We start from the raw sequence: 19,052 nt of genomic DNA, 5'->3' as shown, positions 1-19,052 counted from the left end.
AAATTGAATCGGACTGTGAGAAATCCATGCATGTGACCCTAAAGCAAAACAATGCAAATAAAACTTGGTAGGTATACACATGTGCATCTATTCTTCAATCCAGCAAAACAGGCAGCCCATCAGTCTTCTAAGGCATCCTCAAGATGCCGGAGAAGAGGGGCTTTTAGACAAGTCTAGGCTAACAGTAGCTCAGGGACTGAAGGGACCACGTGAAGCTAAGCCAGTCACCCTAGTCTGGCATAAATTGGGACTAGGGTGAAGACAGTGTGTTAGGTTCTTGGTAGGGTTCTGATGCAAGAAGCCAGTGTCAAAAATGGACCCCTTCCACCCTGAGCCCTGGTTGGTTTGGCCAGCCTTGAAGGCTGTCCTCTTGCCATATGATTGAGATAAGACCAAGAGGATGAGGCGTTTAAACCACAGCTGCTCCATCTCCAGGTTAGGACACGTGCCGCAGTGCTCTGACAAACAGAAGCCCAGCCAAGGGGCGGAATGGCACTCAGGCAAGTTTCCTTTATCTTGCAGGATGAGTGGGCCACTCGTGTTATGTTACCTTGAATCTATATGTTTCATGTGTATCGTTGCACTGTATTTTGTTTTTCTAGAAACGTGTATATATATTTTTGTCTCTTTCCTCCCAATAAGGAAAGAAGAGGGGGAAGAAGGAAGGAAAGATGGGAAGAAGAGATGGAAGGTTCAGAAAAAAAAGGAGGGCGATTGGTCCTCAGTCTTAAGAGCTGACTTGGAATATTTGAAAATATCAATCAAAACCCCTGTTGTTTTTGATCCGAGATGACAGATAAGGGTCAGCATAACTATTCATGCTCAAAGAAAGGTTCAAAGAGTAGCAGTCACCCTGGGATCCGTTTCTACCAACTGGAGAAGGTGTTGGCCCAAACAAGAATGTGAGATTGCCGATTACCTTACTGACAAAAAGGCAGTAAGATTCCAGAACAGAGGTCAGAGAAGCCCCCTCTGGTCCTAGAGATAGCTGGACAGACCAAGTTCTAGACCACTGAATTGATGAACCAGGATACAGTCAGTGGATGGGGCCCAAGGCAGGCGTCATCAGGAAGCAGTGCTCACACGTATGAAGATGCTTAATCTGAAGAAGAGGAGGCTCAGAGGGGACACAGCAGAAAACTCTTCCAACAAACTGCAGTTGGTTTGAGAAGAAAATTGGCTACCTCAGAAGGTACCGAGACAGAGGCTTGATAACAGCTGATGAGGCATAACCTGGTTCCAGTCTGCGTCTGCAGCCTTCTTTCTAGTGTACTGCAGTTTCAGCTCTAGGCAGGCTGAGATCATGGCCATCTCCTAAATGGGCCAGATTCCCTTTGCTCTCCCCACCCCTTGCCGTGCAGAAGCCCACACCCCCCCCCCCAAATTCCTAACCCTGCTTTTTTGTTATTAGTCTCCATTCTCCATCCATATTTAACCAGACATTTATCTGGAAAATCTCTCCAGCAGTCCACTCAGGATTCCTCAACTTCTCTAATTAAAATAATAGCTACCATGCAGGAGGAGAAGACGGTGACAGAGGATGAGATGATCAGATGGCATCCTTGACTCAATGGACATGAGTTTCAGCAAACTCTGGGAGATAGTGAAGGACAGGGAAGCCTGGCATGCTGCAGTCCATGGGGTCGCAAAGAGTCGGACAAAACTTAGCAACTGAACAACAACAAACCATGCAGATGTAAGCTATTCTTTCTAGAATGAATAAACTATAAGATCTTATAGCACAGAGAACTGTATTCAATATCCTATGGTAAACCATAGGAAAAGAACATTAAAAAGAATGTATATCTATCGATATGTGTGTGTGTGTATAACCAAATCACTTTGCTGTACAGTAGAAATTAACACGACATTGTAAATCAGCTACACTTCAGTAAAAACAAACAGAAAATGATAGCCACCATGAAATAAGCATATTTGCCAAGTGAATGACATACTTAAATGTTTTTAAATATGCAACGTCATTTAATCCTAGAAGAGCCCTATGTATTTGGTGCAATTACTATTCCCATTTAACAGACAAGGAAATTGATGTGCAGAAAGGTTAAGGCATTACCTAAGGTTTTAAGGCTCTAACCCTGATTAGCGTGATTCCAAAATCCATACCCTCCCATCTGCCCCTGCTGCCCAGTTCCTGTCTTTCGTGTGGATGTGGGTGAGGAGGAGCTAATGAGACAGCTGATCTGATTCTCTCAGATGCCCTGCAATTCCATGGTACTTGGGGGCTCAGGGGTCTCATGGAACTGCGGTCACATCCCTGCTCTCCACTAATTAGCTGGGTGTTGATGAGCAGCGTGCTTCATCTTGGATTCCCAGTTTCTTCTTTGGCAGTTGGTGAAATAATGACTCTTCCCAGACGTTAGGAGGATAAAAATGAGAAGCTGTATAGAAAATGCATAGCATGCGCCTAGCATGCAAAAAGATTCTGCAAGGTTCTGCAAAGGATCACGAGCCTCCCCTTCCCTAAAGGAAACAATCTGTCTCTGCTACTTTCTGCCAGTTAAACTGTACCAGCTCCGTAACTCATATTTTGGTTAAACCTTAAAAAAAAAAAAAAATTTAAGGGGAATCTGAGTTTTTGTTGGCAAGGGATTGAACAGGCGCTGGGCCCACAGTCCATTAGGGAATTTACGAGGGGAGATGGGGGACCATCAACTCAAGTACTCCCTTCAGAGGCAGTACTTACAAAGCCATCAATTTCCTTAACAAAGACCATTGGCTTAAATGCCCCTTAAAGCAGTGTTATTTACACAGTTTCTCCACTTTCCTTTGAATTCTCTGCCTGGGGGGTGGGGGGGGTGGGGCGTGGGGTGGGGGGTGGCCTACCTGCAGTCCTTTCCAGCTACTAGTTAATTAGGCTCCCTCCCAGAAAGGAAGCTAGTGGAAGCAGGGACTTGGTTTTGAAAAGCAGCTCAATTCGGGGGTTATCAGAGAGTTCACACGAGCTACTGGACTGCCCGCTGCTTCTGCTAATGTTCTAAAACGTGTGGACCTCATCAGAGTTATGACCACGGTTGGCATTGTGAGATAGCAGAGGAGTGACCGGGCCAGCTGTCGCAGCATTGCACGGAAGGTATAATAAAACTCCAAGAACATTCCTGGCAAACGCTACTATGGTGCTTTCTAGCTCTGTGGCCTGTCAACCTTGCAAACCTGCCATTTTCATGGATGAAGAAACCGAAGTGGCCCCCACCCCTTTTTTTGTGGGAGAACTGGAATTTGAACCAAGCAACCCAGCTCTGGAGCCTGAGCACAGAACCTCCATCCTAAGCTCCTCAGACCGAGACGTCCGGCCTGAGATGATAGCTGGAAAGCGGAGAGGCTGTGAGTCCAACTGAGGTTTGTCCGACTCTAAAGACCAACAAAGCTCTACCACAGTTTGTTGCCTCAGGAATAAAAATGTCTCTTAAGAAATATATCCTCCCTTCACTCACTTCTCCTATATTTACTGAGCTGCAAATTATGTGCCAGGTCCTGGACGGATTGCTGGGAAGTGAGATGAATGAACCCCGGGCTTAGCACTCCAGGAGCTCAGGGGTTGCAGAGAGAGGCAGGAAGTTATCGACTGCACCCTGTTTTGCTCAGAGGTAGCAAATGCTGTAGGATCACAGAGAAGAGACCCCCTAACCTGATCTTGCCTAGATCTGAGAGTTCCCTTAGGAGGCAACATCTGGGCTAAGTCTCTGAGAGGAGAAATCAATCTGGGGTGAGGCAGACATTCCAGGAGGCCGGGGGCCGGGTGGCTGAGAGCAAGCAGGAGGAAGCGGAAAACGGGGTTGTAGGTGCATGCCACAGTAAGAACTGAGACTCATCTCAAGGGCAATGCAGAGCCACTGATGCTTCTAAAAGGAGAGAGACAGAATGACATCTGCCTTTTAGGAAGCTTAGGCTTCCCAGGAGGCACTAGTGGTAAAGAACCCACCTGCCAGTGCAGGAGATGGAAGAGATGTGGGTTCAATCCCTGGGTCGGGAAGATCCCCTGGAGGAGGGCAAAGCAACCCACTCCAGTATTCTTGCCTGGAGAATCCCATGGATAGAGGAGCCTGGTAGGCTATAGTCCATGGGGTCGCAAAGAGTTGGACATGACCGAAGCAACTTAGCATGCACGCACATACTCATTATACTGGAGGATAGATTGGAGCCAGCAAAGATGGGAGCAGGGACCTAGCTGACCTCTCCTAGGGTGGTTCAGGCAGGAGTCTAAATGTGGGGGCGGGTCTGGAGACTCAGGCAGGGAGACAGAAGTAGGATTGATTTGGAAGGATAAGTGTTCAAAGTTAAATGGTCAGAATGGTGACTGGATGTGGGAAATAGGGAAGAGTGGAGGTTGTTTCCCAAGCTTCTAGCTTCAATAGCTGGCTGGCTAGTGGCACCAGCCGTTAAGACTGAGAAAAACAGGAGCTGGAGCAGCTCTGGGGAGAATGTGGCAAGCCCTGTGTTACCTGCGTTGAGTCTGAGTGGCTGCGGGGGATCAGACAGAATCATTAGATAGACTAGTCCAGAAGTCAGGATAAAGGCCTCAGACTGCACACAGATTTTGTAGTCTTTGGTTTTGAATGACACAGTCAGGGAGAGAGTGTGGAGATTGGGAAATGAGTCCATTATGGAACTTTGGAGAAAGAAGATTTAAAAGGTAGGCATAACATGTCTCGTAGGGATGGGCAGAGAGATTGAGGAAAACTGGGAGAAGGTAACAGTTCAGAGGCCCTGGAAGTTAAGAAGTTCAACAAAGAACCAGGTAAGCGGAAGGAGAAAAACAGTGGAATATGTTTGTTTCTTGAAACAGTATTCGCGCTCCATCGTGTCCGACTCTTGCGACCCCATGGACAGTAGCCTGCCAGGCTCCTCTGTCCATGGGATTCTCCAGGCAAGAATACTGGAGTGGGTAGCCATTCCCTTCTCCAGGGAACCTTCCCGACCCAGGGATCAAACCTAGGTCTCCTGCATTACAGGCAGATTCTTTACTGTCTGAGCCACCAGTAACTTCCATGTTTGTTTTTTGGCTTCCCCCCAAAATCGTTCTTTGGCACAATGGTGAAGAATCTGCCTGCCATTGCTGGAGGCACAGGAGATGCAGGTTTGACCCCTGGGTCAGGAAGAGCCTGTGGCATAGGAAATGACAACCCAACCCAGTGTTCTTGCCTGGAGAATCCCATAGACAGAGAAGCCTGGTGGGCTACAGTCCATGGGGTCACAAAAGAGCCGGACGTGACTGAGAACTGAGCATGCACACGTCTGTTTAATCGTGCTCTCCAGAGAACCCCCTTCATTGCTCCATCACGACTCTCAACTTTCCGGTTGATCTCTTCCAGGGGCAGGGTGTTCTCTACTTGTGAGTAAGAACTAGGTTATTATCTATAATAGCCACGAGAATCAATATGTATTCATCATTCCTGAAGAACAGGGACTGCCCCAGGCCTGCACAGCTGGCATTCTCGGTGCCTTAGCGTGGACCTGACATGTAAGAGGTGCTAAACAAACGTGTATGAATACATCCACAAATGCATGAAAGAATATACTACAGCTACCCTTTGAAGTATGGAACCTCACCCCCCACACTCCACATTTGGAAAAAGATGCTTGGGGACCACGTCTGGAGAACAGGCAGCCCCTGTGTTGCTGGGTCAGGTCAACTGGCCTCTCCTCTCCCTCTCTCCACCTAGGAGTTCTCTTGGCCAAAGGCGCAAAGACTGATGGGAAATTCTGAGGGTTGAAGATGCTGGTGCAGCCCTCTCTCATAAGCAATGAGGCTGAACTCGAGTTACAATGCATGGTTTTGGACTCCTGAACTGAGAAATCAGTTAAGATCCTGCCAATAGCAGTTGGAAGTTCAGTTCAATCTTTTGGATCATTTGGGCTGGGCTTCTGACTGGTGTTGAAAGCCAAAATCACTCTGATTTCTCCTCAGGTCAAGTTGCCAAGAGTACTTCACTGGCCTTGAAGAGCATCCCACAGCAGGAGCCTCCTCTTAAAGCACTGCTCCTAGCTTGTCTTGTTTCTGCCCAGAAACCACTGTTTGACACAGAATCACACCTGCCCACCTACCTATCCTGTGACTCCCTGGACCAGCTTTCTATGGGACCTGTCTGCACACAGGACTGCAAAAGAACCTTCCTTCTGGACCTTTATAGCAGCAGAACCCCTGCGTGTGGTTTCACTGAGTCCAACTGCTCAGGAAGCCTTCACAGACTCACCAACCCTCACCACTGGTCTCCCCACTCCTCCTGGGGTCTCCTCAAACCATGCCTGTACATCTTTAAGGACCACTGCCCTCTAGAGCCCTGCCATGAAGGACTCCTTCTTCCCCAGCTTGTCATTACCTTCTGCCTCCTGCCTAGCACAGAGCTTTGTATACAGCAGGTGCTTAATATAGATAAATATCAGTGTGACTCTCTCCTGCGGTCACATTTGTTCCCCGTTATCTTTGCAGAACCCCTGAGGCTGCTGCCTTGAGGCCAGAGAAGGGAATCCTTGCATTTGGGAGGGGAGCTGCAGACACCCAGTGTGGGGTATTTTATCTCTCTTGGAAATTAAAATTAAAATCCAGTCCCTTAATAATTATTATAATTTCAGACTTGCTTTATCTTAATTTCTCCCTGGTACTTAATCAGTAGCAGCAAAGAAAAAGTCGCAGTTTCTCCCTCGGTTGAGTTGCTAATGATCTGTAAACAAACACTCCAGGCTTCGTCTTAAAGAGACCCTCCGAGCCTTGTGTGAAGTGAAATTCCTTTCGCACCTTGCTTTGTTTCCTCTCTCATTATCTCTTTGCTGGTAGGCTGTTCAGCTCATGTTTTTATTAGATAATCTTAATGATCAAAAGGTAGCATAAATTAGCGGTTCAGCTCGAGGGTTTAAGAGACAGACTTCCACGGCTGGAATCCCTTACTGGGGAGCCTTGACATCTCCATGCTTTTTCCTTATCTATAGGGTCAACACAATTAAGCACTGGAGTTAACAGAGGAAAGCATTACATGCATAACCAGTAGTTTTGACTGTTATGACTATTGTTTGAAATGAAGAGATGGAAGAGGGCTGGCAACACAGATATCGATGTCAGCACTTCTACTGGTTCTGAAGATCTGACGTTTTGGAGGACACTGGCTCCTTGAGTTTCGGAGCTGGGCAGATCTTGGTTCAAACCTCAGCTCTGCCACTTAAAAATCACCTGCTTTAAAGAAACTTTTTCATCTCCCGGAGCCTCAGTTACCTCTTGCGTAAAATGGGAGTAATAGGCCCTGCCTTCCTGCAGCTCAGGAAGATCAAGAGGGGAGAGAGAAGAGCCGTGTGTGTGGCCAAACTCCTGGCCTGGGATGTGACGCTCGTGAAAGCTTGTTTCCTCTTGTGCTGGTTTTCCCGTTCAATAAATATTTATGGAAGAGAGGTCACTTTCTCAAAAGTCACTTAAACACTGGGGACTCTGCTCTGTCATCTGGAAAGCGGTGATGAGAATGTCTGGATGCCAGGGGTGCTGGGGGTTTGAAATGAGACAGCCATAGTAGGTTCTTATTAAAGGTCTATCTGCCCCCTTCTCCAACCCAGGGAGGATCCAGGATGTTTTCTGAAGCTCTAGGTACTAAGGTGGAGCTGAGCATCTCCAGCCACTCTTTTCTGCTTCCAAATATCACTTGACTCAGTGTATCAGCCGAAGTCTGGCTCCAGCTGGATGCTGGAAACACGGGGATGGGCAGGATGACTTCCCCGAGGGTGAGGGAAACTGACATGGAAACAAAAAATCAGGGGAGTGAATAGAATTACAAGTATGCTGCTATAGGCTGAGGGGCAACATGGAAGGGGTCATGCCCTCCCCTCTCTGTCTCTCATCTGCCTTGACCTCCCTGATTGGCTAATCTTCCACCCACCTATAGATTCGTCCATCTATGCCAGCAGCTGGTCAGCAACTTCTCCCCTGCAAGGCCAGACAGTAAATATTTTGACGTGGCCCATACAGGGTCTCTGGGAACTACTCGACTGTCTCTGTGGTCACAGATCTCTAAACCAAGGGGCACAGTTTTGTTTCAGTCAAACCTGATCTGCTGTAAGAGACAGCACGTGTGGTTTGACCACGGGCAGTAGTTTCCTGACCCCTGATCTAGGCAAGCATGCACATGTCTCCTGGGCGCCTGCGCAGGGCTTGTCCCTGTGTGTAGACTGCAAACCAAGGACTTGCCTTCTCTTCTTTTCCTGCCAGGAACAGCAACCTCCCCGGGGTCCCTAGACCCTGAGGGGTCCAACCTCTTCCCTCCCACCCCTCACCACTCTCCAGCCACGATGACTTCCTCCAACTTCCTTGAAAGTTCTTTCCTGCCTCGAGGATTTAGCAGTCTGAACTTCTTGCAAGCCTTGCTCTATCACCCTGCTCCCTATCTCCCTACTTTATCCACTTTCTCTTCAACCTTCATGTCTCAGCTTGAAGGTCCTGTCTCCAAGGGGGCCTCTCCTGGCCCGTCACTTACACACCCCTACACATTTCCACTCAGTGGCATTTCCAACAATTCCATTTCAATAATTGCCAGAGCTGTTTCCTTCACCTCCCTGGCCTTCCTTGTTCACAGACATCTCCCCTGCCACCAGCACAGTGTTCGGCACCAGCAGACATCAATAACTGTGTGACTAAATGCATGATGTGACCCAGCAGCTGGTCTGCACCATCCTTGGCCTGGCTTACGTTAGCGCCCACAGCCGCTCCATTCTGCAGACTATCGCAGTGGGGTTTCACACCATCCTGACTGCCCATCCATCATTTTATTTTAAGCACATTACTTCTCTACCCAAAAAGAAGAGGAGGATACAATTAGGCCTATATCCCCCACTTGCTTAATATTTCAATCTCCCCCAGGGCACACTCCCTTCAAGTGGAGATCACAGCTCATGAATATTAAATGTCTCTTCCGACTCACCACGGTCCCCAAGAAAGAGGAGAGAAAGCCAGGGACTAGGAAAGACTCCCGCCCCCAGGCCTCCCCCCTCTGCGGGCTCTCTCTGACCTGGCGTGCTGGCCACACAGATGCACAGCAAGGCACCTGCAGGGGCAGTCCGCTTTCTGGTCCCTTTAAGTGCCACAGAGAAGCCCTTGTTCTTGGCTACCCAGATTCACCTGTCTTGGATGTGGACTGCGTTTCAAACGCGCACATCAAAGTGTGGTCTTAATGCCTCGATTTCAGGAAAGTTCTGAGTCCTTTTGGAGCCTGACCCCTCCCTGGGAGTCATGAGGCCAACCTGGACTGAGGGCGAGAATTCCTCCCTTCTGGCATCTGAGGCCATCCTGTTTCTTTTCATTCCTGACTGGCCTCTCTGTGGGGTAGGCCTCCCGGGCTTCTAAAGGAGGTGGTAAGCCGCGGTCTGGGGCTGGATGGCAGGCTTGATCCTAACCGGTGCTGACTCGAGGGTGTGTGAATGCATCCATCAGACCTCCCGGTTGAGGACTTCAGATCTTTAGACCGCCCTGCACGGCAGCCTTCCGCCCCATCGCCTCCCTTCCCCTTGTCTTTGTCCCCTCAGTGACCCCCTCTGACCCTCTGGGTTAAAGGAATTCCTTTCTCCTCCCCAAGCCCTCATTTCTTTTAAAATGCACAGTTTAAAAACAATAACGATCTGGGATTTAAATTCTGGAAGTCAGGGTTGGAAGAGTCCTGGAGCTCATCTAGCTCACTCCCATCACGTGACAGCTGGGGAGATGGAGATCAAGGGGCCTCTGTCACTTCTCCTGATGACAGGATGCAGCTAAGGACCATTTATCCCAGAGAGGGACCTATGGCCTTTGCATCCCTCACAACTGAGATGGCAAATGGAGGTGGGGGGTGGTGAGGGGAGATAGTAGACATGTCTACTGCTTGCCCTGCATGGTGCTAGACACTCTACAGACTCTCTTCCATCTTTCTCTAAACATGACTCTGTTCTGATTATGTCCATTTTCCAGAACAGAAGACTGGGACTCAGAGAGAGGATGGGAGATGCTCAAGATGACCCCCCAGAGTGAGACCTTTGAACTCAGGCTCCTTGGCCTGACACTGCCATGACAACGGACTGAAGTGCCAAACTCTTCCTAGGCTAAAACACAATGTGGTTCTATTCAATGGAAGGTGAGCTATTATAAACAAAAATGCAGCCCCAAACACAGAATGGCCCCAAGTCAAGGGCCTGGGGTTTGTGCAGTGGAACGCTTATATAGAGTGATAATAACTGAAGATTGTCGTTTTCAGGACTCAAGAAAAAGGCACAGGAAGGATCTATGCATTCACTTTTGTTTCCTGCTGTGTCAGTGGTAACGCAGCAGAAATAGTGGAAAAGAGAGGCTCTCGACAGCTTTTGGTGGGGTTCACCTGGATGCTGGACGTAGTCTTTAAAAACAGGCGGACTAGAGTTAAAATCTCCTACTCTGACCAAGTTGGCTGTATGACTTCGAACAATTCACCTACACTCTCAGCGTTACAGTCTCCTCATCAGCAAAATGGGTATTCTTATTCTGAGGAAGCAGCGTTGCAGGAAGAATAAATGGAATCACTTGACAAAAGGGCTCCTAGCACAGAAGGTGGTCCAGTTGGGCGCCTGATAAATGAAATAATTTCACGGTCAAGTGTGCAGACTTTGCTTAGGTACTGTGAATCCCATCTCTGCTTTTCTTAGCTATGTGACCTTGGGCAAGTTATTTAACCTCTCCGAACCTCTACACAGCTGGGATCAACATCATTCATATCACCGGGTTCCTGGGAAGAGATGGACATAAGTTTCAAATTCATGATATCAATGACAACAATAGCAGCATTAGCAAGCACAAACATATCACCTACTAGGTATCACTTATAAAATGTTTTACATACTTAACCTCATTTTATCTTAACAACTGTGAGAGGCAGGGACTATTACTAACCCATTTCACTGATGAGCAAACTGAGGCACAGAGAAAATGTGTTTGGATCTTGCTTCTCACCCAAAATCCATGCCCATAAGCATGATACCCATTCTAGCTGACAGATCACCACCATTATCACAACCTCCATGACTACCACTAACACTTCTCTTTCCTTCTTTTAAAGACAGGTCTGCAAGCTAAAAGAAGTTTTATTTCAAGAAGGTATTTTGGTGACAGTCACTGTGTTTTCCATGGAGGGAGGTCTGAAAAACCATGTATGGCCAGGAGACGTTTTATTTTTTTCTTATTTCTTTTCTTTTCTTTTTTTTTTTTTTTGGTAAGGTGAGAGGTGGGTCATCTATTATGATTTCATGTTGTTAGAAAGAAAAATAATAATAAACACAACTCCCAGCAGAGCCCATGCTTCCGCCTCTTCCCCTCCCCCTACCAGATGCTATTTTCCTTTTTAGTCAGTGTTGTTCTAAACTCTCATCAGAATATCCACCAAGAAGACAGAGCGATTCATCTTCTTGTTTTCCTTTCTCGCCTTGGCTGGGAGCAGGCCAGGGCAGCCTGACAGAGGGGCCACAAGACGCGGTGACCCCTGCCCCTCCCAGGGACTGCTGGGGAAATGGATTGATCCCCCCCTTATCTGCTCACAGATAATTTAGTTATTGGCCCTGGCTCTAGGACAGGGCTGGGGATGCTGTGTCCTGAGCAGAGACGGTGATGCTAATGGCAGGGGGTGGGGGAGAGGAAGGGGGAGGGCAGGCGGTGAGAAGGAGAGCCAGGCTGGGAATGCCTGTGTGTTTGTGTCTGCAAAAGGCAACGTGCGGGTCTTTGGCTTTGTTTGCTTAGCTATATATCAGCATCAAGCAGGATTTGAAACCCCCAAACCCTTAAATGGATGTTTGACAAATTGAGGATGCCTCACTGTCAGACAGGGGAAAGGAGCCTTTTGACCCTCAGCACGCTCACTCTCATTTCACCAAGGGAGAAACTGACGCCCCCCAGGGGACATCCCAAGCTGCAGCCCAGGCTCTCAAGTCTGAGCTGAGACCCCAGCTCTCCTGAAGAACCCGGGGCGGTAAATCAATGTGGCATGAAGAGCCTTCTACAATCACAACCCCTATAATGGCTTAAATGTCATCTCCGAAGGTAGCACGTTTCCAGCACCCGCTGGAGATATATGAGTGAGCACAAGCCCTGTTGGGGATGCTTCCCATTTTGTCTGACTAATTTGACCATTACCTCCCCTCCTTCAGCTTTTATCAGCAGCCTGTCTGTAGTTTATGACTCAGTGCTTTAGACACAGAATTCCCAACTCTGCGAACAATGCCTCCAGCCAGAGCCGCTCAGGGTGGGGTGCAGAGAGTTATCAGTTTATTGATGATACCACATTTTTTTAACCAAAAACCTCAGGCCTGGGGTATGTTATATGTGAAAAGGGGGAGAAAGGACAAGATAATTTCTACATTGCCGGGTCACAGCCTCATTGCCTAAGAGGTCTTGTGGGTGGTGTTCCTATTAACAAGCAACTTATTATGTGTTGGGGATGAGGGCTCTGGGGGAGGGACAGTGGGAAAGGGAAGTCCCGGGCTGTTGCATAATAACACATTGGCACCTTGGGAATACTTTCGGATGTGTGGGCTTCTGCAGCCTGAATGAGAATGCCACCATAAATCTGCCACCCACCCTCACACTGCTGGTACCAGAGCCAGGGAAAACATCAGCCCGGCTCGATGATCGATGATCGGGGACAAGAAAACAAATGAGGAGGAAAGGAAGGGACGAAGAAAGCATGGAGAGAAGGAAGGACAGGAGGGAGTGAAGGGGCCATTCAGCTGGGGAGGCAGAGCTGCCACAGAGAGAAGGCAGAGAGGCTCTGCACTTGGTCTGGAGAGAGAATCACAGTTCTTTGAGATGAGTGACCTTGGACAAGTGAAGGCATCCTGGGTGTATGCTCTGGACTCAGTCTTGTCGGAACTCTTCACAAAACCCCAAGGCCTACAGTCCACCAGGCTCCTCTGTGCATGGGATTTTCCAGGCAAAAACACTGGAGCAGGTAGCCATTTCCCGCTCCAGGAGATCTTCCTGGCCCAGGGATCGAACCCGCGTCTCCTGCATGGGCAGGTGGATGCTTTACCGCTGCGCCACCTGGGAAGCCCCTTCAGGCATCCTAGTAGGTCTCAGGTCCCTCATCTGGATGTAACACACCTCCACCGGCTCATCTTAAACAAAGGTGCGTAACATAGGGCAGGCTACCTGGTGAGTTTCCACACGTGGCAGGTAGTGCTGATATTCACCCCCCTCTCAACGCCCACTGAGGGAAGTACTGGGTAATGTGCATCAAACACACTCAGCTTGCTAGGAATGGAGCTGAACCTCATCGCACCAGATGACAATATTGAGTAGGGCTTCCAAGTGACAATCAGCAGAAACCAACTTCAGCTAAGTCAGGCAAAATAAGCATAAGCAAACAAGCAAAATCTATTCCAAGAATACTGGATACTCAAGGAAGACTCCCTGGGAGGGCTGGAGAAGTGTTTCGAAGGCTGATTTTGAGTTCTTGTGAAGACATCTCAGAGCTGTGGCTACACAACTGCTGAGTGCTGTCAGTGGTACTTTGGAAACACACGGGTTGTGGCCACTCCCACCATCTTCCTCAAATTGGTTTGATTTGATGAATCAGAGTCCCTGTGTCTTCTGATTCATTCTCAGATTGATGTGTCTGATTGCTGATCAGGGGAGAGGGTAGGTCACATGCCCACATTCAGCTACAAGGAGGACTGGGAGGCAGAGGTGCTGCCCTTACTAACTTTTCTTTTTTTTTTTTTTTTTAAGTTTTATTGAATGTGTTACTATATTGCTTCTGTTTCATGTTTTAGTTTTCCTGCCACTAGGCATATGGGATCTTGTCTTCTCCTCCAGGGACTGAACCCACACCCTCTGCCCTGGAAGGCAGAGTCTTAACCACTGGATCACCAGGGACGTCTCTGCATTACTAACTTTTGCAGTGGGGCTCTGCCTCACTGTTATTACACCAAGGAGAGTTCTTTCTTAAATCTGGGAAAGGGATTCAAATAATGTGTCCACAAACATTGGTAAATATCTCCAGCAATGAAGTCCCAGGCCTGCTCCCATTTTCTGGATGAGAACACTGAAGCTCAGCCAAGGTCACATATCTAAGTCATGGTGTCAACCCAAGCCAAGCCTCATTCAAGCCTGTTCTCCTGGCTACCACCTTGACCACCGTCTTGACATGCGTCATGATGAGAACAACCTCCACCCCAGCAACACCTCCCACATTCCAGTCCCATTCCTCTGACTCATCTAAGCTGGATCTTTTGGGAGCCACAGATTCACTGTCTGTTTTTCCATTATTCTTAGAGGAAGATGTTTTTCTTCCTCTAAAGCCATGGAGTCTGTTCTTGGAATGTAGTTCCTAGGCACCGGGATCTCTGGACAGACTCCTTTCTTCCTGGAATGTCCTGTCCCTCAGGGTCCCTAGGATGGACTCCTCCATGGTGAGGTGGGGGCGCCTAACTGAGGTGCCTCCTCTAACACAGCAGTCAACAGGCAGGGGGAACACAGAGCCTTCCCTGGACACCATCCATGCCACTGACAGTTCTGTATTCCATTCCATTAATTCACTAAGTGAACTGTTCCATAGCAGTATGCTCCTTGCTCACACTCCCAAAGCCCTACCAGACCAAGAGCTGTCTGGTAAAAAAAATATTTTGCAGGAAGCTCACCACCGTGAGCCCGGGAGTCAGACTCTCTGGGTGAAAGTCCCAGCTCTACCACTTGACTGCATATCCTTAGTTCACCTCCTCAACACCTCAGCTTCCTGGTTTGTAAATGCAGGGTACTGAAAGAGTTGTTAGGAGAATGGCATTTTAGAAACGTGTCCGGCATACGATAGGTTGCTCAATACATATCATCAGCAACAGCAGAACATTTAGGATCTCCTGGAGGATAATAGTATGTGAAGTAGGTCTAGGGCCTTCCCTGGTGGTACAGTGGCTAAGAATCCATCTGCCAAGGCAGGAGACACGGTTTCCCTTGGTCCAGGAAGATTCCACACGCCAGGCAGTAACTAAGCCCGAGAGCCACAACTCCTGAGTCCTTGCGCTGCAGCCCCCAAAGCCCGCGTGCCGAGAGCCTGCGCTCTGCACCGAGAGAAGCCACTGCCGTGAGTAGCCTGTGCGCTGCAGCTAGAGAGCAGCCCCCACTAGGCATAGACAGAAGAGGCCCGCACACAGCAGCGAAGACAGCGCAGCCATAAACGGATGAATACATGAATTCTCAAAAAAGGACAATGCAAAGTAGATCCGGAGCGTCCAAGGCTCATCCTCTTGGTAACTTCCTCATCTTTACCCTTCCCCCTCTTAAGCATTTCAGTGAACACAGCTTGAAAATCAGGATCTATTCCAGTTACTCGGGCCAAAGTGTAGGTGGGGAAGCTATGCCTCTAGAGGTAAGGCGGGAGAGGACCAGACTCAGAGGCTCCCAGGCCCCACTACTGTAGGCATAAAATGTAGTTATTTTTTCTAAGAAATGGTGAACCATGTCATAATGTTCATCTCCCCTTTGCACTAGTCTCTAGCAACCAATAATATCAAAGACCCCAAATCTGTGGACCAACAAATGTCATCTGTAATGAGCCAGATAATAAATACTTTAGGCTCTTCAGCCCCTGGGGTCTCTGTTGCGACTACTCAGTTCTACTCAGTAAAAAAGCAGCCACAGATAATAACAGATGGGTGCAGTGGTAGAGAATCCATCTACCGATGCGGGAGATGCAAGAGACATGGGTTCGATCCCTGGGTCTGGAAGATCCCCTGGAGGAGGGTATGGTAACCCACTCCGATATTCTGGTCTGGAGAACGCCATGGACAGAGAAGTCTGGCGGGCTATGGGGTCTATGGGGTCACAGAGTCGGACAAGGCTGAGCATCCGTGAATGGTGTTGCATTCTGTATTAGTTGCTGAGTCATGTCTGACTCTTTGCGACTCCATGGACTGTAGGTTGCCAGGCTCCTCTGTCCATGGGATTCTCCATGTAAGAATACTGGAGTGGGTTGCCATTTCCTTCTCCAGGGGATCTACCCAACCCAGGGATCAAACTCAGGTCTCCCACAATGCAGGCAGACTCTTTATGGTCTGAGCCACCAGGGAGGCCCCTGGTACATTCTAGAAAACTTTATTTACAAATATAGGCAGTAGACCAGTTCCAGCTCATGGACTGTAACTTGCAGACCTGTTCCACAGACCATACCATCCTAACTTCACCACATTCTAACTCTGCCCAGAAGCCCTTGAGACGCATGCCATCTTAATGCTAGTACAATGGGTGGGCATCATCCAGCAAGATCTGAGTGTACTGTTGGGTGTGATGAAGATGATGTCCACGGTGAGAGATGGTTCAAGCAGAGCTCACGATTATAAGAAATAGTCCCACACTTTGGAAACCACACAGCAGAAGTGCAGGTAAGGCTTTTAGAGATCACCTAATACAATCCTTTCAATTTATGGGAGGTCAATCAGAAGTCCAGACTAGGGAGGTAACTTGGCCAGTTTCAACTAACATGTTCTCAGTATAGCTGAGACCAGAGTGCCTGGTTTTCTGACATTTAATCCAAGGCTCTTTCTACTATACCACTAGGTTCATATCAAGATTTTATTATGAATTACACTCAGATCAAGAGTGGGGGGCTGGAAATCTACGCTTCTCTGCCTGGAAAGTCTGCTGTCCTTCCCCGCTCCATATCTTCCTTTTGTTCCATCCACAAACAAGTGTGGGGCACCTCTATTGTGTTGCTCAGTCCTCACTTGGTGCCAAGGAGAAAGTAAGTGGTCAGTAAACGTGTTTGAGAATGGAACACACCGTAAATGATATGTGGTAAAGCGCTCATAGCGTGCCAGGAGAAGGGAGGTCTAAAAGCTGCTCTGTGATGTGCTGGGAACAGTAGAACCAGTGACATTTCCTCCCCTTCAGTCCTCCAAGAAAACTGCCTTTCAGAGGGAAATCTTCCCACCGAGGGTTTCCTCCTTTCCTTAGACGGAGCACCTCTGTCTTTTGTACTTGCAAATGAATTGTGATTAGTTTTCACCTCCAGCCCAGGGGATTAGCCAGGGGACCTTTGATCTTCAGGTATCGATTTGCATCTTAAAGGAAGCATGATCTCATCTGGGCCAGCTCAAAATTCCATCCCTGCCCCCCAACCCCTGTCTGTTTACCAACCCCCGAGGCTGACCAGGGGCCTCCCAAGTGGGGCTAAAACAACAAGACCAGCCAGACTCCAAAAACAAATTTCCCATCTGACTCCGTGAAGGTGGGAAAAGGACATTTGCTTTCTAAACATGGGCTGGTCTGCGATTCTTCTTCCTCAAGTCAGAGAGCCTGGATCCTGGCTGGAGGCTGTGGAGTAAAATGAACTGAGCTTGTGTGCAAGAATCAGACAAGATCAGGTTCAAGTCCTGGTTCTGTCTTCAAGCCTAACCTGTGTGTCTCTGGACACGTTTCACAAGCTCTCTGGCTTCTACATTTTTCTCATCTCTAAAGAAAGAATAAAAGCCTTAAACGTCCATACAAATAATAACCATTCCAGACAGTTGGCGTGAAGAAGAGCAATAAATGTAAGATGAAGCTAGATCGCAGGGTTATCCATTACAACCGTCATCTATGAGAACATAAGGTCCAGGAGAGCAGAATACCTGCCCTCTGTCTGTCTGTTCCCATGGCTGTATTCACTAGTGCCTAAAACAGAGTCTGGCTCCCAGGAGGCACTCAATACATTCGCACGAAGGAGAAGAGTGAATCATCATTTAGTTATAACCATTGCTATTCTTGCAACTGACTAGCCATCCGGCACCGTCCACTTCTCCAGCGAGGCCCAGAGAAAGGGAAGACTTACCGATACAATTGAAGGAGGCTTCCTGCCGACAGAAGAGCGAGCAGCCATCCCCATTGATCTTATTCATGTCATCACACTCTTCACCTTGGCTCCTGCAGAACGGATATGGAAGGAAAGCTTGTCACATCAGCTTCAGAAGCCCACCTGGGACATGGAAAAGCCCTCTGGGGGCTAGGAACTTTTTGGTTAGGTCTCAGACAAGTCCCTTCCCCTGGCTGAGTTTCTGTTTCTTCCACACAATGTAAATTTGTGAGGTGCTTATGTGTGTCCTACGGTGTGTTTCTCATGACAAAGCAGAATTCCTGCTTCAGACTCATTCGCTCTGTTAAGTTAGTAAGTCAGAAGGGAGGAAGAAGAGGATGCATCAGTGAACCAGACTTTGCTACTATGTCTAGGAGATCACAATTCCACTCTAAAATGATGGATTGAAGGGGATTCCGGAGTTTCTAAGGTATGAATGCTGTTCTTCCGTGGGCCCTGCTCTGGCCCTTCTGTCATAACCCCAGTGCACATGAAGGTTGTTTTTTCCTCCTACACACATTCAGACTTGATCTTCCTCAGACCAGAGAACACAGCCTTCTCCAATGGGTGTGTCATTTCATGGTGTCGAGAACTCTAAGGCCTGGGACCTATGCTGCTAGGGAATTAAAATGCCTCCTCCTACTTTAAGGAATTATTTCCATCACCGAAGGATGATTTTGTAGTGGTTAGGATGGGCAGAAAATGAGCCACAGTCTCTGAATTAGATCTAGAAGAGAAGGAGGATTAACAACAGACAGACTGGGTATGTTACCACTTTCTGGAAAATTCCCATCCCTTTAGTCACAGAAACTTGGGTTTAGAGCCCCGTGTTCCCAACTAATTGTGTGATCTTGGACAAGGCCCTTAGTAGGGCTCTCCAACCTCTGGCACCTAATGCCTGATGACCTGAAGTGGAGCTGATGCAATAATAATAAAGTGCACAATAAATGTAATGAGCTTGAGTCATCCCTAAACCATCTCCCATCCTCCCAGTCCATGGAAGAAGCGTCTTCCACGAAACCTGTCCCTGGTGCCAAAAAGGTGGGGGACTGCTGGTTAATCTCTCTCTGATCTATCTGTGACAATTTACACCAACAAAAATGGGAAACAAACTTTCCCCTGTTTAGCCACGGTAAGCACATTTCAAGTCCTCGATAGCTGGATGGAGCAAGTGGCAACGGGATCAGACAGCACAGAATCTATTTCCACTATTGTAGAAAAATCCCCTGAACGGTGCTATTCTGG

General features: G+C 48.2%; 1 protein-coding gene across 1 annotated transcript in view; it reads right to left on the bottom strand.

Annotated features, from left to right (window-relative positions):
* Positions 1 to 19,052, bottom strand: part of PAPPA (pappalysin 1) — a 259,119-nt gene that overhangs the window by 120,788 nt on the left and 119,279 nt on the right. The window contains exon 9 of the mRNA XM_018052683.1: positions 17,787 to 17,878. Within this exon, the coding sequence (XP_017908172.1) occupies positions 17,787 to 17,878 (92 nt within the window). The remainder of the gene's footprint in view (positions 1 to 17,786; positions 17,879 to 19,052) is intronic.

This window comes from Capra hircus, chromosome 8 (genome assembly GCF_001704415.2).
Source record: "Capra hircus breed San Clemente chromosome 8, ASM170441v1, whole genome shotgun sequence".
NCBI classification, from domain to species: domain Eukaryota; kingdom Metazoa; phylum Chordata; class Mammalia; order Artiodactyla; family Bovidae; genus Capra; species Capra hircus.
The sequence above is the reverse complement of the archived record's forward strand: the minus strand, read 5'-3'. Positions and strand labels throughout refer to the sequence as shown.